Source organism: Platalea leucorodia, assembly GCF_965183815.1.
Source record: "Platalea leucorodia genome assembly, chromosome: 6".
NCBI classification, from domain to species: domain Eukaryota; kingdom Metazoa; phylum Chordata; class Aves; order Pelecaniformes; family Threskiornithidae; genus Platalea; species Platalea leucorodia.
Window position 1 is genome coordinate 60,787,898 of NC_138828.1, and position 23,055 is coordinate 60,810,952.

At 41.7% G+C, this 23,055-nt stretch overlaps 1 protein-coding gene across 3 annotated transcripts in view; it reads right to left on the reverse strand.

Moving 5' to 3' along the window:
* Positions 1-4,958: 4,958 nt before the first annotated feature.
* UBE2K (ubiquitin conjugating enzyme E2 K) overlaps positions 4,959-23,055 on the reverse strand; it is a 48,702-nt gene continuing 30,605 nt past the window's right edge. For all 3 annotated transcript variants that reach the window (XM_082316001.1, XM_082316002.1, XM_082316003.1), the window contains 3 exons: positions 14,583-14,682; positions 10,841-10,969; positions 4,959-10,485 (listed from right to left, as the gene is read on the reverse strand). In XM_082316001.1, the coding sequence (XP_082172127.1) occupies positions 10,411-10,485; positions 10,841-10,969; positions 14,583-14,682 (304 nt within the window). In that variant the 3' untranslated portion in view covers positions 4,959-10,410. The remainder of the gene's footprint in view (positions 10,486-10,840; positions 10,970-14,582; positions 14,683-23,055) is intronic.

Below are 23,055 nucleotides of genomic sequence, written 5' to 3' on the forward strand. Positions count from 1 at the left end.
GTCCTCCCTAATTCCGCACAGGTTGCTGCCGTTACTCGCTCCCTTCATCAGCTGGGGAGTTGTTTCTCGCAGCGCGCCTACCATGCGGATTCTGGCTCTGGTAACCTGTATGTTACTGTAATGTCACCCGGTCTATGAGCCACACAGAGACATCTCGGGAGCTGCCTGAGAGCCTGTCAACGTGCACTGAGTGGCCAAATCTCCAACTGCTTTAGGGAAATTTTCTGGTCATCTGGACTATTACAAGCTATCACAGGAGATCCAGCATTCCCCCACCCAAAAGTAGCGTGTATTTTTAATCCTTTCTGGTTTCCACAGGTGTCTGAAACACCAAACCCTCACAGACTGTACATACCAGGTCATGGGGGCATTTACAGTCCTGCTGTGTTGACCGTGCGGTAGACACGGTCATCTCTCTGGCTTTCCAAATTTCAAAGACATCTTCTTGGTAAGATCATCCGTCAGAGCGTATCACTGTGTATAAATACCTAAATGGGAGAGCATAAAGAAATGGAGCCAGGCTCTTCTCAATGAAGACACATAAAGTTGTGCTTGGAGGTACATCCCTAGAGAAATGGGTGGTGGATTTCTATTTGAGTATTTGGCTCCAAGTCCTCTAAAATGATGATAATTGTTTCCATCGAGCATTACTTGAGCTTGGTCTCCTATACACAAAGTTGTGTCAGGAGCTTCACCTCGCAGTAGGAGCTTTCCTCTCTTATTTTCTCTTCCTGCCGATCCTGGGGTTTTTGCCATGACAGTGGTTAATAACACCAAGTTCAACGTGTCAGTGGCGCTCGGATCTGGTAAGGACGGCACGTGGGAATAATGCAAGGGCTTTGTTGTATAATCTCCTGCAACCTTCAGGCACCGACCCTGCCGATGCACTGACGCAGCAGATGTTACCGAAATCCTTCTAAGTAGGATAATGGAGGGAGCTTTGACCTACTTACTTAAAAAAAAATTAAAACAATATATTTATTTTATTACAGTTCAGGCTGGCAGCAGCTTCCTTAATGTCCAAGCGGTTGTGCGCGTGGCAGAAGCTTTTGGAGCAGCAGAGCTGAGGCGGCGGGGCTCTGCTGTGGCCCAGCAAGGGCGGTGCTGCGGGGACGCATCGCGCGTAGGTGCCAGGCTCGGCCTACGTGCCACTGCATCGTGGCGGGCACTCGCCCCCGTCCAGGCTGCCGGGGTCTCGGGGCTTGCCTGGGCCCACAGTCCAACGCTGCCTGGCCTGGGGCTGGCTGGGGTCGCGGTGCTGGACGGGACCCGTGCCCCGCTTCGTCGCCTTGCGCAGAGGGAGCCCCGTGCCGCCTTCGCAAGTGACTCGGGGCAGAGAAGCACCTCACCCCCGCCGTGCCCCTCTGCATGTTTTTGAGGGCCTAAACAGGCGAGTGCTTATGCCCTAAGCCACAGATCCTCTTAGCGCGCGCTCAGCATTGCGGCCGCCTGAATGGCCGGGTGCCTGGTGGAGACCCAGGTCCCAAACCTCCACCTGGTGCTGGGGGCACAGGCCTGACCCGACCCACAGCAGCAATGCGAAGAGCCGCCCCTTCAGGGGAGCAGAGGGCTGGAAGGGGCCCCAGGGAGAATTTTCCTGTTTCCAGGCCAAACTTATTCCTGACCAATTAATATCAACCTGCGATCGCATCCCTTGTACGTGACCTGGCCACAGAGAAACGCCCATCGCTGCGCCCACCCGCTTGACTCATCGCCCCCAGGCTGGCTGCGGGCTGCTGCTCCCCGAGGCTTTTCCTGTGCCCGCGGGAGGGGGACGGGCACCACCGGTGCTGTGGCACCGCTTCGTCCCCACCACCTCCCTCCATCTCCTTCCACGCTTTCTCCAAGCGTGCTGGACACCCCTTTCCCATGTAACCATCAGGTATTAGATACTGTTTGGCCATTTTGAGGGCACCTGTGCCCCTCAGCCTTGGCACCCCCAGAGCTACGATCACAAGCTTCCTGTTAAATTTAGTAAGACAGACTCGACATCTTGTTCAAATCTTAAGAACTCAAATCTATTTGTTATTTGGTCACTCTTCAGCCTTGAAATCCCATAACGGCCCTGGTAACGCGCTCCTCATCCAGAAGACCACTCACCCGCTGTGCCCAAGCCCCTTCCCCCTGCCGCCCTCTCCCCAGGGAGCTGCACCGCACACCGAGGCCACTCGTTGCCTCTGCCAGGGAGCGAGGGAGGGCTCCTCCTCCTACGGCTCCTCCTTGCACACATTTTTCTTGAGGATGGTTTTGGAAGCTGCCCAAAACAGTTGGCCAAGATGATATCAGAATTTCATTTGACTCGGCATCATTGAGCTGCTTGCTTTCCAAAACGCCATACCTTTAAGCTAAAAATGTCTTTTTTTTTTTTTTTTTTAAATTTTTTTATTACGAAGGGGGCTTTGTCATTTCCCATCTACAGGATGCGGCCCTTTCGTGTCTGTTTATTTGCTTCTTTTGCAGAGAGGTGACAGGCAGAGGCCCCCGAGCCCACGGACAGCGGGCCGGCCCCGCGGGCCAGCGGCGCGTGCCCTCCCCACTGCTGAGCAGCGCGGCACGTCACCTCCCTCGCCCTGCGGGCAACGCTTTGCCTCACGCGGCCCAGGATGCCGTTTGCTGCCTTTGCCACGAGGGCAGGTTGGTGGCTCGTGTTCAGCTTGGTCCAGGCCCCCAGCCCCCAGGTCCTTTTCTGCCAAGCTGCTTTCCAGTTGCCCCAGCACGTACTGGTGCCCGGGGTTGTTCATCCCCTGCACTTCCCCTTGCTGAACTCCTCACAGGTGAGGAGAACGGCACACAAACACCACAAGGAACAACTCTTTCCCTCTTTGTTTTTAAGAACCTTTTGTTTTTTTTTTTTCTCCCACCTCGGCATCATCTGCCTTGGTCAACTTTAGGTAACAACTTTGTTCATACATGTCTACTTCCAAATAGCTCTCCCTTCTGACAAGTACGGCCTAGAGACAATTTACTGCTGGCATTTTTGATGTGGTTCAGGCCATTGAAGGACTTGAATGTGGAAGATGCTGTAATGGGGAATGTGCACACCGAGCAGAAGAGGGAGAACATCCCTCCCTCTTGCCCCCATCCCAGCGGGTCATTTGCCTCTGGGAAGTGCATACACAGGGTTCATTTCTCAAGAGTTTCCTCTTTAACAGTAAAAGCCATAAACATAAGGGGTTTTAAATCCATTTGAACCGACAGCTTCAGATCCTTTAAATCACTTTCTACAGAGATGAACCGCCTCACCTCCAACGCAGCGGCTCGCAGCGATGTGAGGACATGTTGGCCACCACTTCCAGGAACACCTGGGACCCACTCCCTGTCTGGCGTTTGTTCTTCAGCCTCGTGTTCAGGGAAGTTCAAACCTGTGGCGATGACACGATTTCCAGTGCTCGCTCTTCGTTAAAAATGCTGCTTATCTGCCAGGCTACCCCTGACTGCAGCGTGAAACGGACCAGCCAGTTCTAGGTCTGCCTTTTGAACCACAGCCCACCTTGGAGCATAACTGGCTCATCCTTTTTCGGGCTGTGACCAGCGAGGTGTTCCTGCCACGAAGAAGCCACCCTCATACCCGACTCTGCACCGGGGCAGTGGGTAGATGTTTAAAACGGGGACAGCCGGCTTTGCCCTGAAACAGGCAAGGGCTGCTCCCACGATCCAGGAACTTCCCAAACCTCTCCGACAGGATCCGCAGGAGCCTTGACTCCTCACCGCCTATCACGTTTGTGAACTGCCAGCTGTGAGAAGAGTCCTTTTGGGAAAGCCGGAGGGAGAGCAGGGCAGGACGGCAGGGCGCTGGCTGTGCACGCTCCCTTTTCCCACCCGCTGTGCGAGCGGGGGGCCGCCGGCCCGTGCCCTGCCCCACGCCTGCAAGCAAAGGCAGCTGCGCGCCCAGGGCCCGGTGGCTCAGGGAACACCAGCTGAGCAAAGCAGCTTCTCTCCCATCTTCCCCCCAGCAACATCCCAGCCCGTTACCCTTTACGTTACACCAGGCTGTCGCAAACCCACCTAAAGCCTTCACGTATTTCAACACAAAGCAGCCACTAAGTGAAGCAACGTAATTTATTTGACATTATACCAGACACGGGTGCTCCAGATCCAGACCCAGACTTGACCTTAAAACAATTTAAAATCCTGGATTTGCTGCATAGGCAGTATCAGAGGCACCTGCCTGAGAGCGAAGCGTGTCAGTATTACAGCTATTGGAAGAGAAAATTGAGCACAGGAGGAGCCGAGCTCGTAAGCACTATCAGTCCATTGCCACCGTGAACTCGCTTCCAGTTTTGGGGTGCTGGAAGAAATGACAAGGCTGTTGGACAACTTTGCAAGTATTTCAGTATAAAGCAGCTCTCAGTTACTCATGTCAGAGTAGTGTCTAACTACAAGAACAAGGGAATACGGATTTTTAAAAAAAATTATTCTAAGTTAGCGGGCAGGCTGAGAGAAGCAGCCCCCACCCCCAGCAAAGGGGCTGGGGAGTGCTCCCTCGCCCCTCTTCATGAATAAGGTACCACAATACAACATAGCTCCTGCCGATAGTAAATTTAAACCAAAACAAGAAAATCCCCCTTACCCCCGTTTTCACACCATAAAGCTGCGCAGCACTATCACACCTGGTAGAGCCTGCCCAGAAACCTGCCCAGCGACCACCACACACCTGAAGACGGGACATGGATCTGAGACAGAGTATTACAACCAGCTCCACTGCAACCTCCCCGGCCGTAGCTTCCGCTGGGCAGGCGCTACCTTTCAAACCCCTTCACCCCATTTAAAAAACGTTGACAAATGCCAAAAAAAGTGAATAGTATGTACTGGTGGCAACCAAATCCATGGTCATCGTCTCGGCTAGATTCTTCTACAGCCGAGACCCAGGGCAGCGTCACTGCCCAGCCGCGCAAGAGCCAACTGCAGTTTATACGAAGTACGTAGTTTAAAACGCACAAAGATGAGAGAAACGTGAGCGGTGCTGGAAAATCCAAAGAAAAACTTTTTCCTCTGTGAGTTACCGCCTCCGTTTCTTCAGACGCCGCCTTTGAAAGGAGAGACGTGGTGGTGTACATCTACGTGTATTTCTTAGGTTATCGCACGAGGCAGTCCTAGTTCAATGCATGCTTTCGTTACGCAGCTTGCAGTTACATGATTTTCTTCTTCAAAAAGTTTCAATGTGCATCACGACAATGATCATCCCTTTCATGACCAACATGGAGGCAATATACCCTGTAATCTCACAACAATCTGAATTACCAGAAATAAAATGAAAACTGTTTTCAGGGAAACATGCATTTATTGTTAAGCATTCCCAGTGAAAATCAACATCTTTTAAAATGTGTGTTTATTTAAAAAATCATTTGTGTACAAAAGTGTTTGTGTAGTTTTTATTTTCAAGACAAAAAACACTGATGCCTCATTCCAGCCCCCCCGCTCCTCCTGTACAGGAATCCTGATGCTCAGGAACCAACCTCCTGCAATATTTTTTATTGGTAAATTTTTATTTTTTTTTTTAAATTAGAAAAGTCAGAATTTAGGATGGAGAAAGGTAAGTGAACAGCAGGTTTCTTCAACACTTGACATCAGCATTCGTATGATGGCAGCCTCCTTCAGACACCACAACAGAGCACCAGCAGTTGCCGCAAATCGGAAAATGGACAAGTACAGCATTTTCACAGTACATTTCCTCATCTGTCGAGTCGTATATCTTAACTTACATTATCGATGAATGGCTCAGCACCATAAGCGATCGGCTAGCTATTTTGATGCCTACAAAGCAGGTAACAGCAGGGAAGGAACATCACATCACAGTACAGTGCAGATGACTTGCAAGAGTTTGTCCAGCGAGAACAAATCTGGAGTTGCTACCGACAGAGCGCTGCAGCTGGAATAACCGAGCAAGAAGCAAGATGCGTTAACGACAGTCGGCCTTGTGAGGCCGATGATGAATCAGCTGATGACACTAACACCACAAACGGGAAAAGCAAGCTACGTGATCTACTGATGGGTTTGGGATAGATCAGAAAACTATCAAGGAAGAAGCAATTGCCCCTTTGCCTAGCCACAGGAGAAAGCTGTGCCTGGAAAACGAGGCCGATGACAGTGAAAACATCTATGTGGTCTTCCCAGAAGAAGCTTTAGGCACCCAACGAGCATCTTTACTTTCACGCTTTAGTTCTGCGATGCGACAGACGGCACGATGAAATGCGCTTTCGCTATCTATTGTTGAGCCAATTGCTCATCAAAACCACAGAAAACCAACCACCTGATGACAAGTCAGTGGCCACGCTCATCGAGATGCTCCTCATCAACTCTATCAACAAACAGAGCAGGAGAGAACATCTCGTCATCTCCTCGTGTCTGCCGATGAGCAGACATTAAGTAAAACTAACTTTCACTGCTAAATTATTTAACGTTTCCCCCTTTGGGCAAGCCTCCAAGTCTAAGCTAGCCTTCGTTGGAATTTAGGAAGGAAACAAGGGAGACGCACACAGTCGGGCTTCCCCTTGCGCTGCAAATGGAGCGCTTCACCTTCAGCGTACGACCAAGGCAGTAAACAAGAACTCTTCCTTGAAACCGTGTTTTCCTTTCCCCCCCTCCCCTCCTCCCTTCCCCGATTAAATAAGCAATCCGTATGCTCTGAAGTGCCTAGTCTGATTCACAGCTGTTAAGCTTAAATTTGCATAGTTTAAATGTTTCTGTTACCCACACCATATAATGCAGATTTGGCGTTACAAGGTAAGCTTCTTTCTGGCTATTTAATTCCTCCTTTCAGACAACAACAACAACAAAAAAAAATCCTATATTCCTTATGACAGTGTTCCAATACTAATTTACTTGGAAAACAGTTAAATACAATGATAATTAAAAAAAAAGACATATTTCTACACCATTAGTACCTAATTGCTTGGATAAATACTACCAAACCAATTATAGTCAAGGCCCCATGTACTCTGTGGCAAGCTTTTAAAAAAAAAAAAAAGTTTGGAATATGCAGAATGAATAGCACTAAGTGCTTCATCTTTCCAGAAGGATATGTCCCTAAGCTTCTGTCTCCAAAACGCACCGGTTTGTCACGCTGAGAACACAGCTTGTTTGCAGAAGCAACAGGAGGCAGCTGTGAGTTTGGCAGTGGGGGTGGGATACGGTCAGGGCTTTTGGCACTCGGGGGAGAACGGAGGCTTTTGGCAACAGGAAAGGGCATTTCTCCGCCTTTGAACAAAGCCGTACCTTACTCTTTGAGGAACTGGACGAGATAGGAGTTTCTTGTTCCCCACCAATAAAACAAACAAGGGATAAACCACTTTGCTGGATGCACGTTAAAACGTTCAGCAGTGAAATCTGATTGATGCTCTGGCAATCAGTAAGCGTCGTTACCAATACCTTGTTTAGAAAAACGGGGCCATTTAGACTTCAAAACTACTGTTTCAAGCCATCTTCTTACACAATAGAGGAAGACAATGCAGGATTTATTTGTACTTCGAAAGCAACCATACCCATGTTTTATGTTCTTGTTGTAAGAAAGTGGTCAATGAGCAGCCTGAGTCCGCAGCTGGAGTGGACTGCATGGCAACTCCACGTCTGTGAATGCACAGGGCCCTGAATATAGCAACGGTCAGTCAGACAGAAAACAGAGCTACCATTTGGTATGTACAAACTCACAATGATAAACCGAACACTAACAGCAAAATTCCTAGGGCTCAGCCCCAGCTGCAGTTAAACTAACCTCATACAACATTATCCCTATATTCAACTCTGATAATTACCAAGAACACAAAAACATTCCTTATAAAGGACTCGTGTGTCAAAATGCAGAGGGACTTCAGACCATAGACGTCTCCTTAATGCTGGGTCATGTTTCCTTCCCAGCTCACTTCTTGAGAAGCTTCCCCCCTGCCAGCACCTGAGCTAGCATCAAGATATCTTTGCTACCAAGCACATGGATGGAGGGCAAAACCCAGTATCCAACATCTATGCATAAGGGGAAAGGGGAAGACAAGTGTTTTGCAGTAGAGAAGAAAATGAGGTAACTTCAGGAGAGAAGTAAAGCTTACCAGGGCACTGTTTCAGAGGTGGCCACGCTCACCTAAGAGCCGGTTCCTCTTTTCTCCCCCTCCCCTTTCCCTGGCTTCCTTTACCCCTTCACACACTGCTGGGAAAACCTGCTGTCCTTAGGAGACTAATCTTACCACGTTCAGAAGCCCGTAACTGAGAAATTTTATGTCCCCGACAATGACTTCCAAGTTCTTTCTTTTGATAAATAGCAGCGAAGAACAAGGGAAAGTAGTCAGCAATTTATAATTACCACCAGGGTAAAAAAAAAAAAAAAAAAAAAAAAATAGATGTTGATGTAATCAAGACGTTCTTAGCCTGTATAACAGAAAAGACAGCAACTTGAGATTAACACAAGTGGCATTTTGCCATAGTTTCCTACCGTCCCTGGTTTTCACCTAGCAAACCAGCTGAACAGTAGCAGCTTCTTGTTAAAAAAAATAAATAAATATAAGGAAAGACAAAACAACTCATTTCCTTTGGCATCGTTGCAAATGATTTACACTAACTCAAGAAAACTGATCACTGACTACACCTTAAAAAGCAGTAAGTATAAAGACTAAGCAAATGCATTTAGTATTGCACTGATATGAGTTCAAAGTATTTACTGTCTGTGCCCTGAAATACTTTAAGTCGGGACACGTCAGACAGAGCAGTACAGGGAACATCCCTGAACTAGCTAGGTCTCTACAGCTCTATTTTCTGGTCCTGTTCCCCTACCACTATGCTCCAGATATTTAACAGAGACAATAACGTTCCTGATTTCCTCTAGTATGATTTATAAACAGACTGTCTATGAAGTGTGAAACGATTTCAACTTGTACTTCATAGCTCCAGAAAAACCCCAAACAGACATGTATTTCCCCGCCCCATTAATCCACAGTTTTGGAGAAAAAACAGTCATGGAAAAGATGACTTATACAGTACTCCATTATCCACAATCCCCAGTCTCTAGTCTCAGGATTTCTCTGAACTTCCTTGTCAGATATATTCTCAAAAGTTAGCATCATATTCACAAAGACATTACAGCTCTCTTTAAATAGATGTACTAGTGTTTGAAGTTGCAAAACTAATAATTTTCAAGCTTTTGCACTCAGGATGAAATGTCATTTTAATACGAATAAAAAGACTGACTGTATGTACAAGCCAAGGTAAGATTTCAGTTCTCGTTTATCAGAAACATCAATCCAAAAGAAAGCTAAATTGAGAACACACTTCTACTTCTATGTGCATTTGAAGTATGTACAGTAAAAACACCAACACAGCCTCCATGTGTCAACTAGAGAAAAATGCAAGCAAGGATGAATTTTAAAGTACCTGGTAAGCAATCCTTAAGTTGAAGCCCAAAATAAAGCTAGAAAACCGCTGCAAAAAACAGCTGATTGCATCATATCAAGTACTCAAAGAAAAATTTTTTAATTCTCAGTACGCCAGAGAGTCAGCTTTTTCCTCCTTCAAACCCAGTGAAATCGTATTATCCAGAAGGTACTGAAGAACATTTTACATCTATTTAAGACAAAGAAAAGGAAAGAAAACCAGCTCCATCTTTTTGTGCTATATCGAGGCATAGTCCTTATGAGATTGTGTAGGAAACACAGTGGATGAGAATCATCACTGATAATTCAAAATATATTTTTTAAAGGGGAGCCTAGACTACTGTAAATGGCACACATAATACCCACGGATGATGAAACATAACCTAAGTGAGGATTTTCAGCTGTATGATGTAAGGGAGAGGAGAATCAGGTTTCCCAATTAATAAGCTAGAAAGAAACTGGTTCTGAATAGGTCACCATTTGGAACTTTGGGTAAGTCTTGAAAATCTTTCAGGAAAAAAGTTACAAGAACACTCGAGTATTTCAATGGTGCTCTCTTCAGCGACCCTACCTAATATGTCTATTAAGTACAAGCATGCAAATATAGGTCAATCCACAGGCACATAGGATCCATGTTAAAAACAGTAAGATAGCTGTGATGAGTGGCACCAACAATTTTGATGACTAACACTCAAAAATGTTGCTTTCTGAATTACTAAATCAAAATCCTGAAGCAAGTTCCTGCTAGTCCTCGTCACACTGCTAAACACTAAAGTAGGCATGTTTTTCCCCCATTATTTTAGCTGAGCTCAAAGAATTTTTACAATATTTAGTAAGAAAAAAAATTAAAGTATTTCCCCTTTTTAAATTTACACAGACGTTTAATTAGCTTTATTTACAAAGCGGTTTTTTCAGTCTCCAATAGTGCCTAGATAGCATCATCAGGCAAGAGTGCCAGTTTTAAAAGAGAATCTATATAGAATCCTAAAAATAACAGATGGTGATGCTCCTCCAGAAAGGGCAAGCTGGACTACCGAAGCAGCTCTCTCTACATGGCTCAGTTACTCAGGAGTAATTCTGTTGCAGTCTCTACATCCCATGATTTTGAAGACAAGGCCACTATTACTGCATTCTGCAATGAGAAAACAAAAGCAATAACATTTTCAGTGTGTGAATCTGCAGCTCTGAGGAGTGGAATGAAAAGTTCACAGATTAATCAGAACACGTTTGTTTACCATTTGTTAAATCCTAACTAATGATTTATAGAAAAATTGTTTCAGAAAAGGCAGCGGTAGTGCACAAGATTTACTAATAACGTAGTAATTTAGAACTCCAATTCTTAAAAATAGTTAGCAAAACAGAATGAGTAGACCTACAAAAGGTCATGGAAGTAGCAAGTCTACTTTAGTATACTAATGACTCCCTGTATTTATATACGTACACTTGCCCTGCCGCTACTGAAAAATATTTAAGTTATATATACTTACCCTATCAAAGCCCATAGCACAAAGGTTTTCTATTTTTTTGGTGTATTCTGGACTAGAAACTGGTGCTCCAGCATACACATGTGCCCAAAGTCGAGCTGTCTGTTTAAACATTTCTGGATTTTGTTTGTACTACACAAAAGAGAGAGGAGGGAGAAGGGGAAAGTTAAATCAACTCAGCAATCCAACCAAAAAGCAAGATGATATGGCAGATTCCAATCCATCATTCTTTCTACAACATATTCAACAGTGTTTCACACTGATCATACTGCTATTTTTTAAATGAAATTTGGAGGGGAAGATTACACATAGAGTAAACCTATGCAAGCATTTGATTTAATGTGTTTGCCTTTAGCTAAATTACGCACTATAGGTATTTTATGTGTACAATCAGGTACTGCTCTCAGTTGCACTGATCAAAAGTCAAGTAGCTATATTTAGCACAGCTACTGAAAATTTATATTCAGTGTGGCAGAGCACAAATTATCCCTATGTTAACATCTCCTGAATGTACATGCTGCATACTACTCTAATGTATTTCTCTAATCACTTAAAAATATGCCTGGTTTTATACACCGCAAGTAGGTCTGCGGTTTTTCAGTCAGGGCTGACATTTTACTACCAGGCTTCCTCCTGAGAATAAGGATATTGATAGCGTATGTGACAAAAGAAGGGTTGAAAAACGTGTGAGCGTGTGCAAAAAGCTAGGAAGCTGCAACCTGTTCATGCAAGCTATCATTTACCAGAAAAAAAATCATGCAGGGTATGTAAATATTATTTTGCACCAATCTCTTCACTAACAAGTTTTCTAATAAACAACAGAATGGACCTTAGCACAGAGTGTTTTCAGCCTGAGCCAAGAACTCAAAAGCCAAGAAAGTAGGTCATCTGTCATAAATTGTACTCAGAAAAGCAAGATGAGTTTCCTATTTTAGCAACTATTGTATGGAATATCAAGTTTAAGCTTTTTGTACTTAAAAAAAAAGAAATACTCTTTCCCTTAATTATTACACTTTAAAAATAAAGTAGGTATTCCCACCTTTAGATGTACAATACATTTTAGCACTAAATAATAAGACAAGATATTTGGAAATATATTATTCAAATACTTAGATGCATTTTAAGGACAGAAACATGGCTGATTATCATTCTAAGCATTTTATTCATACATGAAAACAATCATTAAATCTATAAAGCACTGTCAAAGTGAATACAATACTTTTTACCACTCTACATTTCATCTTACCTCTCCTATAGCAACGCACACCAACTACACTGCATTGTGTGCTTTGTACACCTCCCAGTAATTCTGCTCCACATGAAGTAATTTGTGTTTTTACTATCTGATTATTAAGGGCATTAAAACAAACATGGGAGACAATCTATTGTTGGAAATAACTCACTGTGTTATAAATACAGTGGTCTAATAAATTTCTTTGGTTGTTATGACTAGAAAAGAGGAAGGATTAAGTTAACCATCAGTAGCATTCTGAAGTACTATATTCTTCTGCTCTTACGAGATCTTCCCCCATATTTTTTTTAATATTTTTGAGAACGCTGCCAAGCCTAGAAAGCAACTAGCTGAAGTGCAAAGGATTAGTCATAGCTGCATAACTTCATTTTATTCAGAACTAGCTTTCAGTGTTCTATAAATAAAATTCCTTTACTTAGGTATCTGTAAATAATCTAGCTTCTCACTGAATTGAGAAAAGCCTAAAGGCACCTTTTACTGATGTCTCTATATCAGGAATCGGAGGCAGTTAATGTTGTACTTAAAAACCCAGCGACTAGCTGAAGTAGTTTTGACACCAGACAGCTGGTGTCTGAAAATACTGCCATTATGCAAACAGGAGTCCTCCCTGTGTTCTCCCTGGGATTCAGCTCAAGAGCTTGTAGGACACTGCCATTTCCCTGGACAGCTTAGTAGCCTAACACATAGTTTAGTAAATTAACGTAATGAAAAATGAGTGTGGAGGATAACTAATTCCTTGTGAATTTTTGTTTGGGGGAGAAAAAAAAAAACACAAACGAAACAAACTAAAAAAGACCCCACCACCAAATAAAACACATGAAGGAACTGGGTGTTTACCACCACATCTCTCAAAGACATTCTAATCACCTTCTACTTACATACACATGCTCTTAACTCAAGGCCAAACCCAGTGTAGTTTTCATGCAGGCATTTGCAGGGAACAGGAGAAACTGAATCCTCCCTGCATCGGCCATGCCACAGCCCCACAAGCACCTGAGAAGCAGCCTGGAAAATCGCACTTCAGAATCTAGGAAGTTCCATGAAGTTTTTTGCCCGAGAAAAAACTTTCCAGCTCAAGTGCTTCTGCGGGACTGTTATGATTCCCACACAAAATTCTACCACCAGGGCCAGAATGGGAAACACTATCCTTGTAAAAAAGGAAGAAGTGGGTTTGTTTAATAAAGGGAGAGTGTGACAGCAAGGGCATGCATCTGGCAAGAAGAAACGGTGCAGGGAATGCCTGGTGGCCTTGCTGGCCTCTGCAACAATTCTCCCTGCATAGAGCAATTCAGTCTGACAGAAGTGTTCGGGGACATTTGCCCAGAGCAGCCTTACAGTAGTACTGCAGAATCCCACAAGCAAGCCTTCGGTACTTAGCAGCAAACAGCTCTCCCCCACCCAGTGGTGCAATGGGCTACCTCCCATCTCCATGTTTCCCTCCAAATCCTGACAGGCTTGATAAACGGCTATCATCCTACACAGATTTTCAGAGGGAAGGGGTGCACCCTTTGTCACCCTGTCCTGGAGGGTCCTGACTTACAGGAGATACAGATGAGATTGTTGCTGGAAGAACCTTCTACTTGTCTTGTTCTTTTGTTACTGAACTATACCTTTACCACCAGCCAGTGGGGAAGCCAGGCCTTCTCTCTCTCTCTCTCTCTCTCTCTCTCTCCCCCCCCCCGCAGAGTAAAAAGGAAAACACCACACACATACTCGGGACTTTGTTGAAAATTGTCAGACTATGAAGTTATGGAATGACTGTTCCTATCTTTCATCAACACTTTAAATAGAACCATGTCAGTCCTGGTATGGCATAAGATCCAACCGACATTTTATTGTTACTACTTTTTATAAGTTATGGCTACTGTCTGAAAAGTAACAAACCCTGTTGATTACAGAATTCTACTGATACCAATTCAACCAGTGACTAAAATAGTTATCCCAAGTACTTGAAAAGGTAAAATACATAGGATGCTTCATTCAGACAAATTGCTCCTCAGGATTAAATGCAACAATAATTCATCTAAAGTCACTATTCATAAAGTTTTGACATTACACAAATACAACGCTCAACAATATTCATATTAATCTGAAAGAGGAGCTACATATCAAGCCAAATCCAATGAACACCATCAAGTTAAAACTCATTTTAAACCAATGCAACATTGCTTTCCTTATACTAGAAGCCTTAAATTTTAAAAGGCAAGTTATACTGGAATTCATTTTACTATGCAGTTATCTCCTGACATTTCTGACAAGCTAAATAAGGAACAAAACTATCAAAATAAACCTCCTGACATGGTAAAATAACTGCTACTTACTCTGGAATCCAAAGAGTAAAGAGCACAAAACACCATAGTAACTCACACTTACTGTAAGGCAATTTTCCAATAAATTCTTTGAAATCTTTATCTCCCCCAAGGTTTGGGACCTAATCTGAGTTAGCAAAGGTTACAGAAGCGTTACAAATTCACAGTCAATGGAGTATCTTACCTGGTTTGCCACTACTGCATCTTGTGGGTCATCTGGTTCTGCAGCTGCCAACAATGCTTGCAGCGATAACAACACTGTTCTTAGAGTCATTGCTGCTGCCCTAAAATTAAAAATTTGAAAATTACTTTACCAAATCCCATGCCTGTACTCACCTTTGCTGCTGTGCTAGTACCATAGCAGATATAAGAGTACATGTACAGATTGTAAGTCTAAGCACCGTAATTTTTAACTGCTGCAGCTTACAGGTATTAGAATACCATTCAATATATATATTTAAATAGGGTTTTAAATGTGGACTTTCTTATTAACAATGCTTTCTTAAGCTTTTGGAAAATACAGTCCTTGACCTACACATTTGACCATGCCCACTTAACAGAATTCATTTCATCTCGGGGGGTGGACGGCGGGGCAATTTGAAGTTTGTGTCGTCCTTCCTTACTACCAGTAACAGCACCTTGCGTAAGGTCTAGGTACTGAACTGGTAGCCCATGTGTGCTCCCTCTGCTGGCACTCTTCATAGCGAAATAGCATATACAGAAATAGTGACCTATATTTTAAATATTTGTAACAGATAAGGAATTTTATACATTAGATATGTTTTCCATTGCATCAGCTTTAATGATATTTTTCAATAAAATTTACATAGTAAATTACTACTATAATAATAAAATGGTTTGGCTACTACAGAATGTGCAATTGAAAATATTATCTCGGTGTCCTCTCATTTCAACCTGACATGACTGTTGGAAGCAGGAAAACATTCTGTAATCACGATGGTGCTGTAAAGTCAGTCTTTTGCCCCTGTGAAAGAACCCTGTTGAAGGTAGCATAGCTCTAGAGTCAGAACTTCTAAGGTTAAGTTCTCATCATTTATCTTGATCTCTAAGTATATTTAGAATAAGAGACTTCAATAATTTAGTAAGGGAAAACCAAGACTCAGAAAAGTGAAAGTATGAAATTGTTACACACTGTAAATCTAGAAAGTTGTAACACTTTAAATATACAGTTTCATTAGATTTTGATCATGAATACTATCTCTGATCTACCATTTCTGCTGGCACACGCTGGAAACCAAATAAGGACCCCACAGAATCTGTGAAAGTTCAGTATTTCAGCTGATTTGAAGAGTAGACTCTTAACTCTTGTGGTGAAGGCAAAGACAGATGTTCAAGCCAACACACAAAACTGCTTACTCTGCTTAAGTACTAGTAGAAAGGTAAGTGGGGAAAATGTGGCATCTTAGATTTGAGCAAAATCGTTATGGCACATGAAATGCCAGAGGAAAGTTGTGAAACACAGGCATCCAATTTCTTACAGACAAACTGTTCCGATTTTCAATCAAGAGAAAATATTTTCTTCTTTTCAGAAGACTGAAAGTAAATGCAGAGAGTCTGTTAGAGTGGGTGGGGAAGAGCTTGACCTGATGGTCCAGATACAAAGGAAACAGTTTGCAAGCCTATTTCTAGTCTCAGATTGCAGAAATGTATGTATTTTCCAGTACCAAGGCTCTGTATTGCAGTACTCTAGCAGAGTATACCGATGAACAGAGAGCAGATGCTGGTAAAATGTCAGAGGTGCATTCGTGACACCTGAATATTATATTCCTAGATGCTTACATTTACAGCTTTCCTGCTATGTCACTAACCATTCAAATATGTCATTCTTCCCTAATGGCTTCTAATTCTAGAAAATTTTTCCTTAGAAACTTTTTTTTTATTTTAGCTTGATAACCATCACTGAGCTTTCACAGTGCAGTGTTCTACATCAAAACGCAAGTGAGAAACATCCCAAGTGACAGAGATTTTAATTAGCACATATTGTCTCATTCCAACTGCCACATCAGCTTGAAGTCCCTCAAGCTGAACTTTGCAGACTTAAATCTTCAGAAAACCCTCATGCTTTTAGATCTGAATTCTGACAAATCACAAAACCTTCACAACATATAATTCTTCTTTGCCAAACCTATTCCTTAGTAACTAAACATATTTTTTTCCCCCAGAATTTCAGATTATCTTCCAGTTAAATTTAGGTATTTCAGGTTCCAAGCTGAATGCTTCTTCCAAGCCAAAGAATGTTTCTTTAATTTACAAACAAAGCTGGGGATTAACTAGTACTATTATACTTAATCAGATAAAGAACACCTAGTTGCTGAAACATATCCTCAGTTTCGTGATGAGAGCCTAGCTAGCACAGTAAACTCTAGAGTACAAAGCATCTTGTTTTTCCACGCCTAAATCACACACACAAAAACCTCAGTGAAAGAACACAGAAATATTTTTCCTTTACATGTACCTATGCTATTTCACTCTTATAATAAACTTCCTGTTCTTTGTGATCTCTACTGGTTTATATTGTCTTGAAATTAATCTATTTAATGAAATTAATCTAATTAATGTATGTATTGATGACATAATTCACAGTGGTATCTGCTAGTATTAAATGAACATAATGCAATGTGTTTACTCTTCCGACCTTTGGGTGTCACAGAAGGCCAAGTCTTTCAGGCCTTACCGCGCTCAAATGGATTTAACCATTTTTATTTTTATGCAGTGAATTTCAGGAACTACCACATCCACGACACATGCTATAAAACCTAAAGTCTTTTTTCCCAGTTAAGTAATTCTATTACACTATTTAGTGTAGTTTTAAAGATAGACTTAACGTGAAATATCTATCAACTGTAACTGATACTGTAGTTACTTTCACCAAATAAAAGCTGTTCTGCACTTTCCTTTACAGAAATCCTTCTACTTTAGAGACATCTGAAAATACTGACATTATTTAAAGTCGAGAAGACACTAAAGGGGTTGCGGCCACTTGTGCCACTTTTATATGCAATTTACTTCCATTTACACTGTACCTTCTAGGAGTGGAAAATACACCTTGGGGAGCAGGGGGCATTCCTAAGAACCAAGGGACCAGAGGTGCCATGGACACCTAGAACACAAGTTCTGTGCTGGCTCCAGCTGTCTCTGGCTTCCAAGACTGCTAGGCCCTTTCAGTCCCTGTTCATCTGTTATGTTTGTAGATTTTTATATAAAACATACTGGGACTTGAACTTCTGTTCTGACACTCCAATTTCAAAATGAGTAATAAAAATAAATACCTCATCCATTTGGATATACAGATGGCTATACGCTTAGAGAACTCAAATGCTAAAATAATAAGTTTATAGACAAGACTAGTTTAGCTACATATGTAAAAAGGCTTAAAAACGTAGTTTACAACTTATTTTCAAGTCTCATGTCTCAAAATGGCTTTCACATCTCATGCATAATAAGACAAAGTCTTCATTGAACACAAATGTTTAAAGAAGTAGTATCCTTAAATCATAAAAGAAAACCTGTTACAGCTTCAGCTGCTGTTTGTATTTAAAAAAGGAAATTAAAATTGGTGAATAATGGTAAAGAAAACCTGACGTATTTTGTCTAACTATTGTATACTCGTGTAACATCTTCTACCTTTAGGACACCAATTAGCTTTCCTGATCAAAGAAATTAAGAGAGTCTTGTTATTTTCTATGTAGCTTAGTCTTAATTTTTCAGACACAAATTAAGATTCCCAGATGAAACTGGAGGGACAGCTAAAAATAGATTCTCATTTCCCAAGCACCTTAAAAAGCTCTTCTTCCTTCCCATTACCTTCTTGTGGGAGAATAAAATGAACAGAGATGGCTGCCCAGAACTACATTTACAGACACTAGTAATGCAGGACCTGTTCCTCATCAGCGAAGAGCAAAAACAATTCTCGTCATAGCTCTGAAGGAAAATCTATGCTGATAGCAGCACAAAACTAAAAAACCCAACACATGCCCCCCTCCCCCACGACATCTCTACAAGCTAGAGAAAAATGTGCTGCAAAAAAAGTTGTTTTTCCCTTAAAATGAACTTCCAGTGGAAAGATACATGTGTCCTGCATTTTCCAGTGCTCCTCAAGGATTTATTTTTCCAGAATAGAATCGGGGGGGTGGGGGAGGAATATTTCCCTCTCTTCTTATATTTGAAGTTTATTTCTAGGTGCGGATTTATGCGCAACATCTCACGGAGTTCAAGCAATTCCCTTTGGTAACTCAAGCTAGCCGCATGCTCAGGGTTTAGGTTTTTTTCTCTACTCCTTGCCAAAGGCAAGGTTTTGCATCACTCCTGACAGACTTCTGTCTAATCTGTTCTTAGCTGGAGCCTCACAAGTTTCTTGGAAAATCTATTTTAATGCTTCACCATGCTTGATGTTCTGCATGCTAAAATGGCTTTCCACTCTTCCATTGCAGGCCATACTTGCTTAGACTATCATTCTTGTTACTTTACTCCGGATTTTTCCTATGGTTCCTGCCTTTCTTGGAATACAATGCTCAAAGTGGGTACACTACTCCAATGAAAGCCTGACCAATCATAAATAAAAACCAGGCAGCTTATATCATGAGTTTTGCGGGTAAAACTCGCTACATCCCAGCACCCTATTCGCCTTGCACATGACATTACATTGCCTTTGTCCCATAACATTATTGGCTCCTGTTTTCTCCTAAAGTCTACCCTTGACTCCCACTCCCACCCCAAAATGCTGCTTAGCCACTATGCCGGCTTGCAAGTTTGACATCTACAAAATGGGAGGAAAGGCCAGTAACATCCAGCAGTGAGCTGCAGAGAGCTCACTACAGAGCAGCACTGTCCCTCTAATAATTTCATACTAAAAGCCTCCACTCCAGACATCCTAAACCAGGCTTTCTATTGGCATTGCAGTTGTTAAACAATACAGGAAACCTGGAGTGAATCAGAACAAAGCAAGCTGATATATATTTTACTTACTTTTTTTTAGGTAATATCTTGGGGCATTTCCATTAAAAAAAGAGCACCCCTAGTCTGGATGAATATAGAGATAATATTAAAAAGCATGGCAAGCCAGCTGTGCCCAGCATGCCTGAGGTAAGAAATCTCTTACCTTTCAATGAGCTGAAAGAGTCCTAAGAGGATTATGAAACACTGCCAGTTTTTCTTTTTCTTCTTCATTTTTAAAGGCTAAGTAATTTTCCATTTAGGAAGTTTTTACTTATGTTCTGTACATTCCTCTCTGGAAACAATCTCTCTGCTTACTCCGAGAGGTAACCCAGCAGAACAATGGGAACAGCTGCGGCCAGCAGATTGCTGCTCCGCTCGGTCAACCAAACATGGCTGCTGGGAACATTTTTTAAAATTTTTTATTTTTTAAAATAATCTGCAATATTTATTCCGTTTGTGAAATAACTAAGCTTGTTAATCCAAGAGAAAAGCTCTGGGAACTTGTACCAAGGGCTTATGGCATCTGGAAGGAGGGAGGAAATGAATAAGGGCTTTGAGTGGAAGCCCGTTGTATAGTCACTATTTACAGGAGAAACACAAGACTGGGCACCCATTAGGGAAAGAAAAAGAGAGAGTAATAGAATAGCTTTGACATAGTGCAGGGGAGGGGGGGAAAGACAGCCTGCTTGCTGAAGAGTTCCCTTGAACAATGTTAATATTCTCTGCATTTTTCTCAAAGCTTTAAAGAGGCTCAGTGCTCCTCAAACACCCTGAACAAAACCCAGCACTTTCAGATGCCTGGAAAGATGATTACTACGACCTGGCTGTTGCTTATGTATCTATTAAAATTGTATTATCTCTTATAATAACGATTTCCGCATCTCGACTAAAACTGAAACGTGAATCCTCCAGTACAGCCACTACGAAAAACAAATTCTTATTATTCATTTCTATTTCAACTGTCAAAACCACAACAGCCAAGAGTTTTTTTGTAGCCACACACACAGCCACAACACATTCACTTGATAATCACTGCTCAAGGGATTTATGCAGAACAGCTTCCAAGTAATTTAGTTCTCAGGTTTCAATGAACAGTATTAGATAGATTTTATACTTAAGAATAAAATTTTGAGACAGAATACTAGCCTGGAAGACAAATATAGGCTACAGTAAGTGAAACCACATAACGAAAGTCATATCAGATCAGCATAAACAGTACTCCTTCTACAAAATCATATCCCTATTTTAATTCTACCAGCAAACAGTAGCTGTTTTGCAAACAAACTGGCATAACAGGTATTTACAAATGTAAACATGATGAAAATCCACAGCTGCAAAGAATTTCAGCATCAAGCATCTACTGTGGAGAAAGAATTTCATTAAACTCATTAAAAAATCATTTAAAGACATTACTTTGCAAACTGATAGAACCTCCTGCCAATATGCAGAACAATATCTCAACGATGCTCATTAGAATAGAAAATCATTATCATGGGATGGGTGAATAGGGAAGAGTGGTTTAGTTTTTTTTTTTATAACTATACAAACACATTAAAATCTTTGTATTCACCATATATAAATGAGTATTTTATCAGTTTATTAACTCTTTAAGAAATCCTACTAAGTCCCATAGGCCCAAATTCTGTCCTTCAACTCCCACTGACCTCACTGAAAATCACAGATATGCACTGGAATTTGAGACTTACATTTAAACCCAGCAACAAGAGCAGCACTATTCAGTTAAGAGCATTACAAGTCAATGAAGTGGCACTTCAGAAACAGAGCTTGTTACTAAAAGATTTGACAAGAGAGACTGTGGAACTGAATATATTTTCTAGAACACAGCCATTAGAATATTTCAGAACTGCATCTGTCCCATTTACCTAGTAAAATCCATTAAATATTGAATTATCAAGGTTGGGGGGTGTTGCTTGGGGTTTTTTTGTTTGTTTGCTTTCTAATTAAGCTATCATTCTATTCAAACCTGTTCAACCTACACATGCAGGAAACTTAAAACATGGTGATATGGGCATTTCTCAGTCTAAATAGCTAAAACAGCATATACCAAAGAACAATAAACAACTTATTTAAGCCATATGAATGGTTAATATTGTTTAGGAAGCTACTCAGAAAAAAATTCTTATCTATCACAATACTGAAATTCTTCAAACAAGAAAGGATGGAGGTAGCCACACCACCTTACTCTTCTCCAAAGGACCAGAGGCTTCGACAAGCACTTCAACAATGCTCAAGCCATTTTTACTTAGCATTCTATGATTAAAAAAAACACTAGAAAACAAAGAGATCACTACATTAAGAATCATTTGAAAAGGGATTATAGAATATAGGAAGCCTCCCCCTGCCACCACCAAGTTCTGTGAAATTCTTTCCTTAGTGCTTCCAAATGAAGACCGTGTTTCCGAGGAAGAGTTTAACAGTATGCAAGTGGCATAATATCAGTGCTCCCTGTGCCAGCCTGTTAAATGCACAGAAGCCAAGTTCTTGTTCCGATACACCTATTTTGTATACATCTTGTCAAAGAAAGTTATTAATGGTTTTTTTTCATCAGGCAGAACTAAGACACGGGTTAAGTTATCTGTGCAAGACCTAACTTTCAAAGATTACAAGAACGCAAGTCCTATCTCCTCTCCTGTTCTTCCTTTCCAAATCTCAATGGTTTTGACTAAAAAAAAAAAAATTATGTTGAAGCTCATGATTTCTTTAGGTCTTTATTGCCTTCTAGTATTTTATATTTTTTAGCTTGATCAGCCACTGAAAAGGCCAGAAACTTTCATCTTAAAGCTATTAACTGCTTCACTCTTAAAGCAGCAGTTTGGGGATAAGACTGAATTTTGCAAGACTGTTTCAAGTCACGATGCTTGGCAATGCTGAAAGACAACAGAAGACCTATTCCAGGGCTGGAAACCAAAATGTGGTCTCCTGAATCCCAGTTCATTGCTACAGAAGCAAGATCATCCATCCTTCTCCACAGAAAACACTAATTAGGGAATATATTAAAGTAATATAAAGATAACAAGATGATGTTAAAAAAAGCAAGCTGTCAAATTACTTTGGTTTTAATTCAGAATGTGATAAATAAGCATGACTTCTGGTAGGGACTGTCTTTTCCCAAAGTTTCTAGTGGAAAATGCCAGGTAAGTGTCATTTCTGAGAAACATGATGTTTTGGGTCTTCAGTATGGAAAGATCAGCCTTGAAGATACTTTTTAAAAGTCACAGACCTTGATACTATGAGTAAAGCAACTAGACAGTGCATGAAGGAGTACCAAAAGATGGCAGAAAAAAACCAAACCCTGAGCTTAAAAACTTTGGATAAATTCTTCCCAGGAGAGTATTAATGACACTCGCATGCAGTTCCATGTTAAGCACTTTTGCTGCTAGAAATTAAGAATTTTTGCCTTCCCATATCCTCACTACTTAAGCCTTGTTCTAAGTGATACAAGACTAGCTGGGAGAGCAGGTTTACGTGCTCTAGTTCAAATCAGTGAAGTGACCCCCGTTAAAAACACCCTCCAAAATCTGTTTTGCCGAAAAACCCAAACAACTCCAAGCCAAACAAACAAAAATCAAAAAAAATCCCAACACACAAACCAACCAGCCAACCTCATACCCATTCACTAATCTGGTTTACAGTATGAATCTCCAGTGTAATTGTAGGGTGGTATGAATAACTAGGTTCAG